This window comes from Asparagus officinalis, chromosome 8 (assembly GCF_001876935.1).
Source record: "Asparagus officinalis chromosome 8, Aspof.V1, whole genome shotgun sequence".
In the NCBI taxonomy this organism is placed as follows: domain Eukaryota; kingdom Viridiplantae; phylum Streptophyta; class Magnoliopsida; order Asparagales; family Asparagaceae; genus Asparagus; species Asparagus officinalis.
Genome location: NC_033801.1, coordinates 18,898,430 through 18,915,017, shown reverse-complemented (window position 1 = coordinate 18,915,017; position 16,588 = coordinate 18,898,430). Strand labels below are relative to the sequence as shown.

The following is a 16,588-nucleotide window of genomic DNA, read 5'->3' as shown; positions in this document are numbered from 1 at the left end:
CCGCCTTCAGCTGCGGAACAACCGGAGGGACGCGCACCTGCACGGTCCCCTCATCCCCTCCTCCAACCCTAAGCGTCCATGGATCCCTCAAGAACTCCTCCAACGCCTCGATCTCCCCCCAAAACCGCTCCCTCGCCTTCTCTCCCCTCAATTCACCGCCAAACCCTAACTCACAGTCGCAGATCCTTCGGCTGCGAGCAAAGAGACGAAACCTTTAGAGAGAGGAAGAACTCTAGAGAGAGAGGGAGAGAGGAAAGAGGGGGGAGAGAGAGAGAGAGAGAGAGCGCGAACCAAGTTATAGGGCAAGCGACGTGAAAAGCCATTGGATTGTTGAGATTTCGAGCGCGGGGTATTGTACAGCTTCGATCGATTTGAAAAAAAAAGAAAATAAAAAGGGGAAAAAATAGAAAAAATTTAGGGTGAGCGTATAAAACAAAAAAATAAAATTAGAGGTTATTTGGGGAGAGGGGGGAGGGGAAACTCGCGGTGGCCGAGAGAGCGAGAGATATTATAGAGAAAGGGTTATGCGTCTAGCTTTTGTGAATAAGGGGAGTTGATCTGGACCGTCCGTTTTAGGATTGGGGTTGTCTTGGACGGTGATGGCTGAATCTGGTCGCTGTTACTGTGTAAGTTTTTTGGATCTGGATTCTGGGCCCAACTTGCGGTCGTCTATGCTTTACAATTATTGCTTAAGCTCATGGCTTACCACCATCAAATTTTTATCCAAATCAGTTCCTAAATTTGATTAGATGACTCACGATCAAGATATAGATGGAATGCTGTCATGTTTAACTACAAAAAACCTAATCCATCTCTAGCCTGTTTTTGATAGAAAAAGTTCTCATCTGAAAAGTTCAAGTAAAAAAACTCCTTACTTATCATTGTTGTATAAATCGTTAATTTTGTAGCAGATATTTAAAACCGTACATTTGAGAAATACATCCAAGTAACTTGTGGATACGATGGATAAGTACACAACTCATACTACTCATACTGAATCCAGAGCACTTCGAAATGGAGTTGGGTTTGGGTATAAGGATACATCGATGAGGATTTTGGTCTGGGTTTAGATCTAGTGATACTTGGACATAATGACCCGAGTAGATAAAATCATAATATTTGTGAAATTTTTTTTGTTATCCCTTTTTCTTGCTCGTGCTTTAGCTTTTGACAACCTCTTTTACAGCGTCAACTCTATACATTGATATCGGTATATGTATCTAGAATCGGATAAGACTATAACACACAAGTTCAATATGATAGTCAGATGAGGAATGTGTAGATAAATGAGGCTACAAGGTCGTTATGTATTTCAGATGAATTAAATATTTAGTCCCTTTAATATTTGTGTATATGTTTATGTTTTAGAAAAAAATTCCTTTCGCTCTTTTGTATAGTTTTTTCCTCAATGATATATATACTCTAACTATGCTTTTATGGGATTTCACTTGTATTCTCCAAGTCCTTGATATTTTTAAAAATAATTTTCAAATGTTTTTTTTTACAAATTTACCCTTTAATTCATGGTTGCATCCTAAATTAAATTAGAATATTTGTCTATTTTATAGTAAAATAACTATTTTTTTCAAATGAGTGATTTGTCCATTTATCATGATTTGTCTATTTATCATTCTTATTACTTTCCTTCTTTCTTACTCCTTTTTGCTACTCTTGCTTGATGTACACCAAATCCTAATTGTTCAAGTATGTTCGGAATTCCAAGACAGGAGACCCTTTTCCCTCTCTTTTTAAGGGATTCGAATTAAACAACGCTAATCCAGAGGGAGTGTGTGCACGTGAATTTTTTTAAACAATGAAGAAAAAGAATGAATGCGTAATTGACCAATAATAAAAGCTGGTAAGTTAAATTTATTTTCAATCATTTATCATCTATTTGATTAATATCAACACGAAAGCACAAATTTTTTGGCTCTCTTTATTGATTTTGGCCAATTCCTCCCTTCAATTATCAATTATCAGCATTAGTTGTTAATATGACTTATAAACTGCATGATATATGACTTAAAATACACTTGTTACTTAATAGTGTAGAAAAGATCGATATAGTATTATGTAATGCTTGTTATATAAATAATATAGGATTTAATGATTTAAAGAGATAAATTTCTCAATATTAATTGGTAGAGTAGTGATTCCAACACTATCAACTTGCTGCGGACCACACTGTCATGGATTTAGAATTCATTTTCGTTGAGCTAATCAAATTGGTTGAATATAAAAGAAGAAGACTAAAGAAAGAAAGAGAAATCTAGGTGTATAAAGTTGCAGAAGTAATTTGAAATGCTAATTAATTAATTATATGCGTTTCTGATTAGTTCTATATGCCTTATAATCACGATAAATGTTGAAATTAGATTATTATATGTTAAGGTTGAAACTTTGTATTGAAAACCGATGCCAAGATTTTGATATGCATGTACGTCTTAAGTAGCTTTATGTTTATCATTCTTAAATTTTAGAAAACTAGCATAGTGCACGCGCATTACACGTGTGTATTTTTTTAATATTTTGATAATATTCTATTGACATGAAAATGATAAAGTGGCTCGAAAGAGAAAAAAAATTAAAGTAAAATATTAGAAAGAATTTTTAGTGTTTGCTATAATAGTGAAATTGTTAGAAATTATTTAGTGAATAAAAGAATATTACTTATTCTCTTCCTTGAGAAAGGAATAAATTTTCATTAGTATGCTTAAGTTGTCAATTATAGAATTGTGTTTCGTTTTCCAATTTGTCTTTTAGGGGCTGTTTGGTTGGGCCAATATTTTAGGAATCTTGCAGTTTTGAAACAAAAAGTAGGTTTTTTCTCATTATAGGATTCCAAAACTGTCATTTGGTTCACTTTTTTTTAAGAATTGCTTTCTTAAAAACTGTCAACACAGTAAAATTTTATGGAAGCCCAATTCCTCTTTTTTAGCTCGGAAATGGGCAAACTTTCTGACATTTGGTCCACCTCAGCAATCTCGTTCTCCTCTTTTCTCTTCACGTGACAATCACATCGCCTATCTCCTCGTTACAATCACTGCCTTTCTCTTTCTCGTTCCCTCCGCCGTTCGACTTCCCTCCGACCCTCCACTTCATGACGTTTCATCAAAAATCCTTTTCTCTCCTCCACTTCTCGCCGTTTCATCAAAAAACATCCCTAAATCTTCTCAAATCGGCCATAAGAAAGGTGTAAAGTGGTACATTCCTCTTGATTACCTCTATGATGAACTCTAGCTGTTGATTTCAACAAGAAATTTACGCTTTTTTGGGGTTTATAAAGAAGTGGGTATTTAGATTTTGTGGGTTTTCATGATGCATGTCGCCATTGGTCTTGGAGGCATCCTCCGCTGAGTTGGGTGTAGTCGGTACTTCGTCTTTGTTCTCGTCTTCAGATCTGAAGGCTTGATTTATTGATTAGGGTTTCATACTATAATTTCACGTCGGGGCCTTCGGATCTACTCCATAACAAAGCAAAGGTACAGCCTAATAAAATTCTTGATCTCAACAATTTTTGATATGATTCTATGATTGTTAAATGCGTACCATTTATTGGCGGTTTGATTGATTTGGACGGGGTTTTTGGGGCTTGAGAATGTAGTTTATCCTAATTTTTCAGTTGAGCTCTTGCAATTTTACTTATTATGAATTGTTGCTCATGATCGAATTTGTTTTTTTAGCTTCTCAGCATACTGTTTATTCCTATTTGTTGTACCTTGAGTTCAATTACAGAGTCACGGGGTTTATTTTTTTAATCTTAATTGCTTTCATATTTGATTTCTCTGCAAATTTTTGTGATTTTTCACATTCTTTTCTACGGGTAACAAGCATATAAGCCTGGTCATAAATAGAGCATGTAACAAGCATAAAACTGGGGCATGAAACTTGAGCAAGTAACAAGCATGAAACCGGAGCATGAAAGTGGAGCATATAACCAGCATTTAACGAGCATGTAACAAGCATATAACAGAGAGCACAACAGAGACCAATGAGAATGCATTAGGCAATAATGATTGGTCAATGTTTGTTAATGCAGCCTATATTGTGATTTTATTATTTAGATGAGGCAAAGCATGATGAGAATGCAATCTAAATTGTTCATGCAATTTTTAGATGAGACAACATTTATGTGTAGGCAATCTATAATACAATTACAATATTTAGGCGATGCATCGTATACTAATAATATGACTTTAATTTGAGCCTTATACTCTATTGTTTTACAACCATTATGTGTAGGCAAATCATGTCAATGTTTGTTAATGCAGCCTATATTGTAATTTTATTATTTTGACAAGGCATACCATGATAAGATTGCAATCTAAATTAGTATGTAATTTTTAAATGAGGCAACCATTATGTGTAGGCAATCTATAATGCAATCATATTATTTAGGTAAGGCATCGTATACTGATAAAAAGACTTTAATCTGAGCCTTATACTCCATTGTTTGACAATCATGAAAATTTTCTTTCATATATCAATACATTTTGCAGCTACATGGCATGTTTTTAAAGAAAATTATGAGTATTTATCTTGCGTTATTTTTATAGCAAGCATATAACCAGCATTTAAAGCATGTAACAAGCATATAACAAGCATGTAACAAGCATATAACCAGATGATGTAACCAGCAAACATTGAATGTGTTAGAGCTGAAACTGGAGCAGAAACATAAAGCACAACATAGACAAATGAGAATGCATTAGGCAATGATGAATGGTCAATTTTTGTTAATGCAGCCAATATTGTGATTTCATTATTTAGATGAGGCAAACCATGACGAGAATGCAATCTAAATTGTTCATGCAATTTTTAGATTAGGCAACCATTATGTGTAGGTAATCTATAATGCAATTAAAATATTTAGGCGAGCCATCGTATATTGATAATATGACTTTAATTTGAACCTTATACATGTAGGTGTAGGCAATCTACATTATTTCTTTTTCACTTGGGAAGTGAATTTTACGTTAGATTAGCTGAGAATAGACATGTATGTGCATGGAAAATGCATCAACGGACACATAATTCACAACCAATAACAAATAAATAAATAAAATACATGGACTTGGTTATGTTTGGTTGACTGTAATAAATCGCTGTTATTATGTAATGCTTTAGATATGAATTTATTAGTTAAGAAACTCAACCAAATGTTTATTACTCATTTTGTAGGGAGCCTTATTGATATTTAATGATTAGCGCTGCATAAGTAAATAAAGACTTTACTGGTCAATCATCTATATCAACTAATTAGTTTTTAGGTATAATTTGACTACATCAACTAAAAGATTTAAATTTTGCTTTGAGTTTAAGCATTTGCATATGCTTACTTAAGTTTAATAATGTTTGTTGGATTTTATATTTGCATTATGTGACTTTGGTTTAACAGGTGATTTATTCTTCAAAGTATGGCTAATTACATTATTCTTCAAAGTATGCCATTCCCTCATGCACCCTACCCTGCTCCTCCCCCTCCTTATCCATCTTACTCTTATTACGATAATAATTTCCCTTATATGACTCATCAACCTACGTCATTCATGAATACGCTTAATAGCCACCCAACGTTCCATGCAACCCCTAGCCCACATAACAATGGTACCCACTCCGAAGAGAGCCTATCATCGAAGAGGGCTATTAAAGTTAATGTCGAGGCCCACTCACCAAAAAAAAAAAAGAAGAAAGCAATTGCTAAAAGAAGAATGACATCAACAATTATAGACAAGCCTCCAAACACTAGGGGTGTGTCTAACATGTATTGGAATGCAAGTCATGATGATGTTCTAATCCCTGTTCTTGCTTAGTTGGCAAGAGATGGTCTCAAGATTGATAAGAACTTTAAAATGCCTGCATACAAGGTGCCTGCTAAAGAGGTAAACAAACAATGTGGAACTGAATTCACCAAGGAAAATGTGATGATCCATATGAAGAGCTTGAAAAGTAAGTTTTTTGATATGCGAACAGTCATGAACATGAGTGGTACCGGATATGATCTAGAGATAAAAATTGTGACCATGGATCCAGATTCATTTGATATATAGACAAAGGTATTGATTGACATTATGAATATTTATCTTGCGTTAATTTTATACAACTATGTTTAGCTTGCAATTTTTTCTTACATTAGTTTACTATACAGGATAATAGGTGTAATAGCTCAAAGTTGAAGGAGTACTTGAACATGTATCTCACTCACTACGATGATTTGTGTACGATTGTTGGTGATGAAGCAATGAGAAATTACGCCAAAGATGTGGGTAAGAAACTTGGTTCTAGTCGGCCTCTTGAATTCTCTGAGGAACTAATAAAACTTGGTGAAAATGATAATGATGAGGCCCCCAACACACATTTTGAGACTGAGATACCAAGTGTAAAAAAGATTAACACCCAGTCTCAAAATATGAAGTCGTCTAGTGGGGTAACTTCTACCTCCAATGTCAAAAAAAAAGAAGAGTGGCAAGGGTAAAGATGATGATTCACTAATGCGTGATCTCATCGAGTCCATGACCCATTCAATTCAAAACCAACATATTTTACATTGGAGTGAGAGCATGGTCAATGCTTTATTAGCACATGAGGCTAATTTCTCTGAGACAATACTAGACAAAGTTCTGGATTTTTTGTATGACAATGAATCAGAATTTAGGAGGTTCATTATCAAGAGAAAAAATACGCAAAAACTTTTCATAAAGAAGATTATCCGTGAAAATGGATTTGACAAAGATGAACTATGATGATGTGTGAACTTGTGTCCTACCAACTTTTGCACTCTTATTGCCTTGTTTGTGATCATGAACATGAACATGTTATGATATTGTATTTTGATGAGACAATACTTTGCCTATGGCTTCATGATGGGGCTGCTACATAATTTTGTAAAACTATGCTTTCGAGCAGTTTCTGAACTGCTTATGATCAGGTTAACGTACTTAGTGCTCTCACTGCTCTCTGTTGCGCTCTATGTTTCTGCTCTAGTTTCAGCTCCCGTATATCCAATGTTTGTTGGTTACATCACCCATGCTAGTATGCTTGTAACATGCTGGTTATATGCTTGTTATATGAATGTTATATGCTTGTTACATGCTTGTTAAGTGCTGGGTATATGCTTATTATATGCTCCACTTTCATGCGTGTTTGCTGCTCCAATTTCATGCTTGAGTTTTATACTTGTTACATGCTCTGTTTATGATCAGGCTTATGCAATATATTTATTCTTTATCGTGTGGAGGTTAATAGTGTGCAAATACATGCTATGATCTATAGACAAGTTATAAAGATAACAATCTACAGACTTTAGTGTGTATTAGTATGACTATCTTTCAAACTTGGTTCCTCATTGGTTAGTTTGGATTTTTTGCATTAGGCAACGACAATTGGTCAATGTTTGTTAATGCAGCCTATATTGTGATTTCATTATTTAGATGAGGCAAACCATGATGAGAATACAATCTAAATTATTCATGCAATTTTTAGATGAGGTAACCATTATGTGTAGACAATCTATAATGTAATTACAATATTTAGGTGAGGCGTCGTATACTAATAATATGACTTTAATCTGAGCCTTATACTTCATTGTTTTACAATCATGAAAATTTCCTTTCATATCTCAATACATTTTACAATCATGAAAATTACTTGATGCTCCGCTGATTTCATTTCTCTCTTTAATCTTTTGATTTTCATTGACTTTTACAATCCTGAAAATTACTTGATGTTTGTATTGATGAGTGTGATCTGTTGTGTTCTCTGTTTCTGCTCTAGTTTCAGCTCTAGTTACATCAATGTCACATGCTGGGTATATGCTAGTTATATGCTCCAGTTTCAGTTCCAGTTTCAGCAATGTTTACTGGTTACATCATCTGGTTATATGTTCTGCTTATATGCTTGTTATATGCTTGGTATATGCTTGTTATATATGCTTGTTACATGCTTGTTATATGCTTATATGTTGCTCATAAGTTAGTTTGGGTTTTTTGCATTAGGCAATGATGAGACAACCATGATGAGGCAATGCGAGGTGTCGTATACTGTCAATCTTTGTTAATGTGACATATATTGTGATTTTATTATTTATATAAGGCATACCATGATGAGATTGCAATCTAAATTACTATGTAATTTTTAGATGAGGCGACCATTATGTGTACACAATCTATAATGCAATCACAATATTTAGGTGAGGCATCGTATACTAATAAAAAGACTATAATCTGAGCCTTATACTCAATTGTTTTATAATCACGAAAATTTCCTTTCATATCTCAAAACATTTCGCAACTACATGACATGTTTTTAAAGAAAATGATGAGTACACAAATTATGAGTAAAAACAATGCACTCATTTTCCAAACAATCATTTGATGCTCTGCTGACTTCAATTCTTTCTTCAGTCGTTTGATTTTCATTGACTTTTTATCTTCAATAATGATTTCACACTGTGATACTTAAGCATTATTTCTGCAATCACTTGATTTCTCAACCCACTAAAAGAAGTTACATTCTTTTTTTGGAAACTTAGCACAACCCCAATAATATCTCCCTTTATTTTTCCATTTGCACATAACTTCAAAGGTGTTGGAAGCTTTCATTTGCACTTCACTTCATATGGATCAAAAGCTTGTTTGCTATCAACTTTCAGCTCCATATTCAATACAGTAGCACGGTTGCCTGCAAAAAAATGGATGAAATGAACTCAAATAATGCTTGTGGAATGTTGGCTGTTTTTAAAGGTTTGCAACTCCTGTAAAATAGCCGTTTATAGTCGTTGCTCAAGTGGGTTGTGCTGGTGATTTGAAAATCTAGGGGTAACTTCACCACAGGTATTTTTATCACACTTTTTTGGGTTTTTTTCCTATTATATGGTTTTGAATCAAACACAAAAAAGCTCAAGAAAAGCTTTTTATGATGGGGGTTCTCTTATTATTTGAAAATGAAACAAACATGAGTTTTGAATATGCTTTCCTATTATTCACTTTATCATTCCATATCAAACACAAGTTATGGATTCCTTTGAGATCCTTTTTTTTATATGGTTATTTGCGAGGGAATCCAATTCCATAATTTTGTGAAAATGAACCAAACTTCCCCTTAGTACCTCCTGATCATACACGTTATTTTTGTTCACCAATATAATGACTTTGATGAAATCTATCTCTATTATACCTACCTATTGTAAGATTCTCCATCTTTAGTTAAAATGACAATATTAACTATGATTTTGAGGTCCATTAAAATGGGAGTATGAAATAAATGTTTTCACAATACTTACATGTTGACATATTTGAAATATATTGTCCAATAATATTATTATTTTAGACAATAAATATAGTGGGTTATCTAAAAATGGGAAAACATTTTGGGGTATTTACATCAGATTTAATGCAATTTAAAATTATTTAATAATAATGCTATTAACATAAGTTTTTATACAAAGTAGATGTCTACCGAAGTGATTGAATATCCTTATGGCTCAGATTCTATATTTTTTTACATAGGTTTTGCAGAGGCGTGGCTGACAATTTGGGGGCCCGGTTCTAAATTTTAATCGGGGCCTCTTAATCAATCTTCAGAAGAAACTTTAGTAATTGTTTTTTTATCAAAATCAGCTAAGACTAATACTAGGTAAGTGAGTAATAACTAATAATTGTTTTTATACATAGTACTAACCATGGAAAGAAATTTCAATCGGGGCCTCTTAATCTAATCTGGAGAAGACATTAAATTCATATAAGATGAAGCTGGGTACCTTTGGAAGAAAGAACTCTATTGTAATGTCTCCACTTCCATCTTATTGAGGCAAATAAACTCCAGCAGCTAGAAAAGTGTAATCGTCCCATTTTCGTTTTCCAGAGGACGTCATGAAGAAGTCATGTGGATAGATAATGTAGAGCATCAACTTTGTGTTCAGGCTATTCAAAATACAATTGCATTCTTGGAAAATAACAATTACATCGATATCATATTGCAAAATCAGGGCAATATATGCCTAACATAACCTGGACCAAATGGAGCTAGTTTAAAACTAGTCTACATTATTTTCAAACTTGCCAAACATACCCTTAGGACATGTTTGGTTCACCCTTAAGAATTGGAAACATGCGAATTGATAGGATTTAGAACAAAAACTAGCAAAAATGGTGACTTCAACAATTCCTTTTCTTTCAAAATAAATTGTAAGAAATATTTTCCATAAAACTGGAAAAGTACACCAATTTTAAGAATAGCTAATTCACACCCTGTGCCACATCATTCACAGCCCATTTTCTTTTTCTTAATCATGTGATCAAAATCAGAAGCCCTAAGATCATTGCCCCATTTCATTCCCTCATTTTGTTCGCACCTCATTTTTACAGTTCTCTCTCAAAGAGAATACTAGCTAGTTCCTCTTTTATCCCAAATTACACCCATCTGCTTCAAATTTTAGTTATAAAATGTAAAATAGAAGCTTCCGAGTTGAGATTTGGGTTCAGGCGATTGATATTGAAGATAAAAAATTTTCATTTAGGGTTTCACTCTAGGTTTGAGTTGATATTTGGGGTTTCACGGTCGTTATTACGTCGAGATTTAGGTTTTCACTAGCATTTCATCTCAGATCTTCTCATTTTCGCTTCGATCTGACCTAATCTTGCTCAAATCAGGCCCAATTTAAAAGCTGGAGCTCGCTGAGAAATCTAGGGTTTGAGGAAGAAAGATTACCGCTGGGAGCTCGCTGAGGACCTCATCGCCGGCGCCGGAGCAGATGAAGTCGTCCCGGACCTTGTTGACGGTGGCGATTTGGGGCCCCCCCCAAGTGGGGGGCCCTGTTCTGCGGAACCGGAAGTTCCGCCTCAACGGCGCCTCTGAGGTTTTGGCTTTAAAGGAATGACTACGAAAGAGTTCAATGCTTTAGCTCTTCTTGCCATTATTTTAGTATACTAAATGATGTCATTAGAACTAATTATTGGAGTCCTAAAGCAAGATTAGGAGAAGAAAAGAGAAGAACCTTAAAATCAAATTCAAAGATGAAACACAATGAAGAATAATTAATAGAAGATATTTAATTCTTATATCCTTGATGAGTAGATGGAAGCATGTGCCGGAAAATTTCCTCTCCATCTCTTAGTTCACGATGCATCCTGCTTTGACCATTTAGATGCATGTTGATATTATTAGGTTCTTCAGTGCATCTTGGTTCATCCAAATAAAGTCTACGTGCTGAAGATCCGCTATTATGGTTGGATCCACCATCAATTTCGCCCAGAGCTTCAACCACTGAAAAATCAATAGCGGCTTTACCTTTGCCACTCTTTCTATGACTTTGTACTCTGCACAGTAGAGAATCTATTGGTAGAATTATTCAATAGCCTTATAATAAGAAATGAATTATAGATGCTGAAATTAATATACAACCCAAATATCACAAGTTTCATATATCTAAACAACAAATATTAGAGACAAAAGTCACACAAGGAAAGTGAAAACTACAATAAATATGACAAGTAAAAAGGGAAGTCTATCAACAGAAACTTCCACAAAGAGAGAAAAATACATTAGGGCAGCAAAACTTCACATACACATGCACACAAAGGAGCTAAGTTTAATTGCAATTAGTTCCAGATCAAAGCGCTCATGGTGATACTATGTACCATGAGTTTGGTTTTTTTATTTCCCTACTGCCTCTCTTGGCGATGTCCTCTACTCCAAAAAAATCTATCACCCACGCCTCTCTTGACCAATTCTCTGATTCTATCAGGTAGCATGCTGTAGATCTCTTTGCCTCTCTTGTGACTGTTGTCCTCACTTCTCTTCTCTTTGTGTTCTGTTAGTCTGCTCTCTTCAGTGAAAACTAATATAGATGGAGTTTTAACACCTAGTAGGAATAGATTGAAAGTTGAATGGTTTAATTGGAGATAGAACTGGACTTAAAAATTTGCATATCTATTCCTCTATACAAATGAGAGAACCCAATATTCACTATTCATGCTATAGTAAATACAACAGTATCATTTACTGTAACGGTATTACTATAGCAATTAGGAAACATGGACTGTAGCATTTTTAAAAATTATTGTAGCGTACGGGGGGATAGCATTTTTAAAAATCAATGTAGGAGAGCGGGATACTGTAGTAATTCAAAAAATATTGTAGCATTTAAAATCGAGATTACTGTAGTAAAAAAAAAGATATGACATGCTTTGCACGGTGTTCACACTAGTCTATTAGATGGAGAATAAAGTGTAGAAGTTTAAAGGTTGTTAGAGAAAAGGGGTCATGCAACCATAATCGTTTTTTATTAGTGTGAATTGGTGAAGAATCATATTTGGTGATTACTTCATCAAATATTTTAATAAAGGAATAAAAATTATATTCTTTTCTCTTTCTTAATTAATTAACTTATTTACTACAACCAAGATATTATGCGGAAGTTAGAAGGTTAATATATTATCTTTTTATCTTTCATTAGCATATTTAGATTATGATATTACTAAATATGTTGGGGGTATTTTGGGAAATTAAAAGTTTTGACACCCATATGTTCTTTTATAAGAAGTATTAATTAATAGATAAGCTAGGTGCATTTTAAATAAACCTCATTTTCCTCGATTTTAACTCAATATTATTCTCTTTAATTTGTCTTTCTTTATACAGGGTGTCGAGTACAGAGTTTGGTCTCTAGAAAACCAAATGATCATCCAACTTTCTTAATAGACTTTATAGTTATCTCAGAAGTGATAAGCAGAAATTAAAAGTTATGCATCAAAGGAGTTTGTTTGTGTTTTTAGTTCATCATGATGTTACTTGTGTATGTGTATGATGGATAACCTTAATAGCTCTCAGTAACAGTATTTCCCCAATCAATAAAGTAAGTTTTGAGATAATTATTGTGCTTCATTTTAAATTTATTTTTAGAGATTTTTTGTACATTTGCTTGGTTGAATGTTATAACAGTAAGTATTACAATGAGAAGATTTCATGTCTCATGTTTTTGCTAAATGTATATATGTTTTGCCTACAAACCGCAATTTGTTCCAATGTTTAGCTTCAGTTTTTTTTATGTACATCCTCCCTCTTAAGAACACAACAAGAAACTGGGGGAAGAGATTTTTAAGCAATCTTTTCTTGTAGTTTCATAGATTAGATGCTACCTGAGAAGAACAAAATCAATAAGCATATAGAAATCATTATTGATACCTAGGAGCATTTTGGTACTTACAAACCTTATCTAAGTTTTCTTATGCAAATTTTGCTTCTGGTTGATTGGTCTTTAGCTCTTGAATGTTTCAAGATATTAATATCCTATGTTTTTCTTAAATTATTAATTAAAAATAACTATAGAACATGTATTCATCAATAACAACATCTAAACAAAGAAACATCATTTTGTAAGCTCAAATTCACATTCTTATAGATAGTAATCACTTCTATCAGTTTGGATTTATATTTTAAAGTATATATCGACCATTCATCTCAAAATAAAGGTGTTGTTGAACTTAGTTCAGCTCAATGTAATTTACTTATCAGTATTGTTCTTCATATCTTGACAATAAATTGTATCTATAGGGAGAAAAATTGTGAAAGATGCAAAGTTTGAGCTCAAGGTCACAATTGTGATTCTCCTCTCAAAGGAGATATAGATGGGATAAGATCAAATTAAACAGTTAGCTTTTTAAATGCATGGCTAGTGGGATTTGGACCTAGATTGCTTTGATACCATGTTAAAATTTCACTAACCATTACATCAAAACTCCAAAGTTATGTTGATAATTGAGGATTATTGTTTTATATTTTAACATGCCCTCACAAGTTGGGCGCCCTTTTTACAGGTCGAAATTGGATTCACGCAGTGGTATCAACTTTTAGAAAATCTACTTTAAATTCATGGTTGATGGGATTTTAATTTGGGTTGCTCTGATAGATGTGATCCCAAACTCTAATCTTATTGATTACATACTTAGAGGCCTCGAATCTGTATATTATCCATTTGTTGTTTCGATCTACACAAGGCTTTATAATCTTACACTTGCAGATGTCCATAGCATATTTTTTACTTTTGAACAATGACTTGAACGTCAAAATCATCAACCAATAGAGTTGTCATGACCCCAATTTCAAACCTAGAGGGAATACTGGAGGAGATTAAACCTGTGAAAATATCCTCCAAAAATCTACATTCATCAAAATACCACCAAAATAATCTCATCATTGAATTAAAACCAATAATAAATATTTTCTATATTCCAGAATCTAATTAACTTGAGATAAATAAATATTGCTCAACTTGAAATAAAAGTCAACCTAAAGGAAAATATTCCATTATTATAAGCTTCTAATTGTCAACTACATATTGAAGACATTATTCAACCTTCACCTAGAAGAAAAGTAGCAATCTGTAAATTTTATTCCTTGCTCCCTTCTAATAATTTGGGAATAAGTGACTCCACTAATCTCGAGTCCTTGAAAAGAATAAATATAACACAATGAGTTCACAACTCAATAAGTGGATAAACTCATACATTAAACACTATTTTACAAAACTAAAAATAATTTGAATTGATAATCAAAACACTTAAATAGTAGAAAATCATAATGCAACATTCAAAAAAATATATTTTTTCTCCACCTCGGTGAAGTTTTTCCAAAACTGACCCGACACAAATACCAACCAAACGTCTCACTTGTTGCGTCCAGTATGAAGTGGAACAAATCCACGACAACATACTCAATCCACAACAAGTCAAGAACCCAAACGAGAATGCAAACAAACTCCAAATGTCGGTATCAACTCACCAAACCGGTTGCATCATAAAGGCTGCCTACATATCCTCTTGCCCAAGGAATCAAGCATTCATGTAGTTTACCCAAACGGCCTCCAAAGGCCCTCAATCAAATAAAAAAGTTTGCAACTCTTCACTAATATTACAATGGATCTGCAACTGATAGCGTTCCCAATGGCCCCAAACTAAAACAAATCAAACACCTCCACCTGAGGTGAACCAATGGTCATATTCAAAACATGTCCATCAGCTGCACTCGAATCCAAAACCAACTTATCATCTGCATCCAAATCCAAATGATCTCCAAACTTTGTCACCTCAGCTAGAATCCCAAACGATACAGTATGATCTGGAGTATGTGGAGTAATCTCCACCCAATGTGAAGTAGCATCACCCTCCACCCGCTGTGATATCTCAATAATCTGATCAACACGCTCCACCTGCCGAGAGTCAAATGTGACATACCTGTTCAGAACAAAATCAGAAGCTCCTAACTGATAATCAAACGAACCTCCAAATCCTAAACGTGCAATCGGATCAAATCTCACATCCTCGATGTGACCAAATGTTGGGCAACTAAATATTCGACGCAACCTAAAATCTGAAGCAGCTCTATCAGATCCAAAATCTTCACACGTAGCAGTCGACAACCTATGACCAAGATGACCCAAATATGTCGAAGCTCCAAAACTAAAACCAATGCTCGACAACCAACGCTGATCCCCCTCCAGTAAGGAACGACCCATCAAAACTATTATCTCATCTCGTCACCCCAATGTCTCAACATCAATAAAGTGTCTCAAACTGCCATGAGCTCGGCACAAATGCAAGAAAAAACCCCTACCAAAGCTAGAACGACGGGTTACCTTTCTGCCAATACACTTCTTCTAATTGTTGTTGACTTCTAGGACTTGACACCAACGGAACCTGGTTGCAACCCACCAATACCTAGAACAATCCTCAACTGCGATAACCAAATACCGATTACCTTCTAATGATGTCTCTTTGGAAGGCCCCCAAATGCCTAACTGAACACCTCCTAAAAGACCCCTCGATAGATGGATAGAAGTACCAAACTCCACCTCGGTCTTCTTGCTCATACTAATGTGCTCAAAAGACTTCAATCCGCAGGTCAAATCACTCCTCAACAAACCATACCAAAGCTAGAACGACGGGTTACCTTTCTGCCAATACACTTCTTCTAATTGTTGTTGACTTCTAGGACTTGACACCAACGGAACCTGGTTGCAACCCACCAATACCTAGAACAATCCTCAACTGCGATAACCAAATACCGATTACCTTCTAATGATGTCTCTTTGGAAGGCCCCCAAATGCCTAACTGAACACCTCCTAAAAGACCCCTCGATAGATGGATAGAAGTACCAAACTCCACCTCGGTCTTCTTGCTCATACTAATGTGCTCAAAAGACTTCAATCCGCAGGTCAAATCACTCCTCAACAAACCATACATAACCAATCAAATAACTCAGCCTCAATAAATGCCACAGTCTAGCCAAATCTAAAGAAGTCGTCGGCTCTCTATCAAACACCGTGCTCCCAATCAAATAATACAAATTATTCCTCCTGACGTCCTTCATCACAATCATGGATCCCAATGTGACCTTCAAACGTGAATTGACCAAGGTCACCCTATAGTCTGCTACCTCCAAAACTCCAAGTGAAATGATGTTCTTCTTCAACTGAGGAATTAACCCCACTCCAACCAACTCTCGAATCACTTCGCCACTCATCCTAATCCGAACGATACCGATACCATCAATAGAACATTCATGATCATTACCCATGAGCACGACCTACCC

At 34.6% G+C, this 16,588-nt stretch overlaps 1 protein-coding gene across 1 annotated transcript in view; it reads right to left on the bottom strand.

Annotated features, from left to right (window-relative positions):
* The window catches only part of LOC109819533, a 13,909-nt gene extending 13,415 nt beyond the window's left edge, over positions 1 to 494 (bottom strand). The window contains 2 exon segments of the mRNA XM_020385285.1: positions 1 to 191; positions 292 to 494. The exon segment at positions 1 to 191 is cut by the window's left edge and continues 2 nt beyond it. Coding sequence (XP_020240874.1) covers positions 1 to 191; positions 292 to 323 — 223 coding nt within the window. The 5' untranslated portion in view covers positions 324 to 494.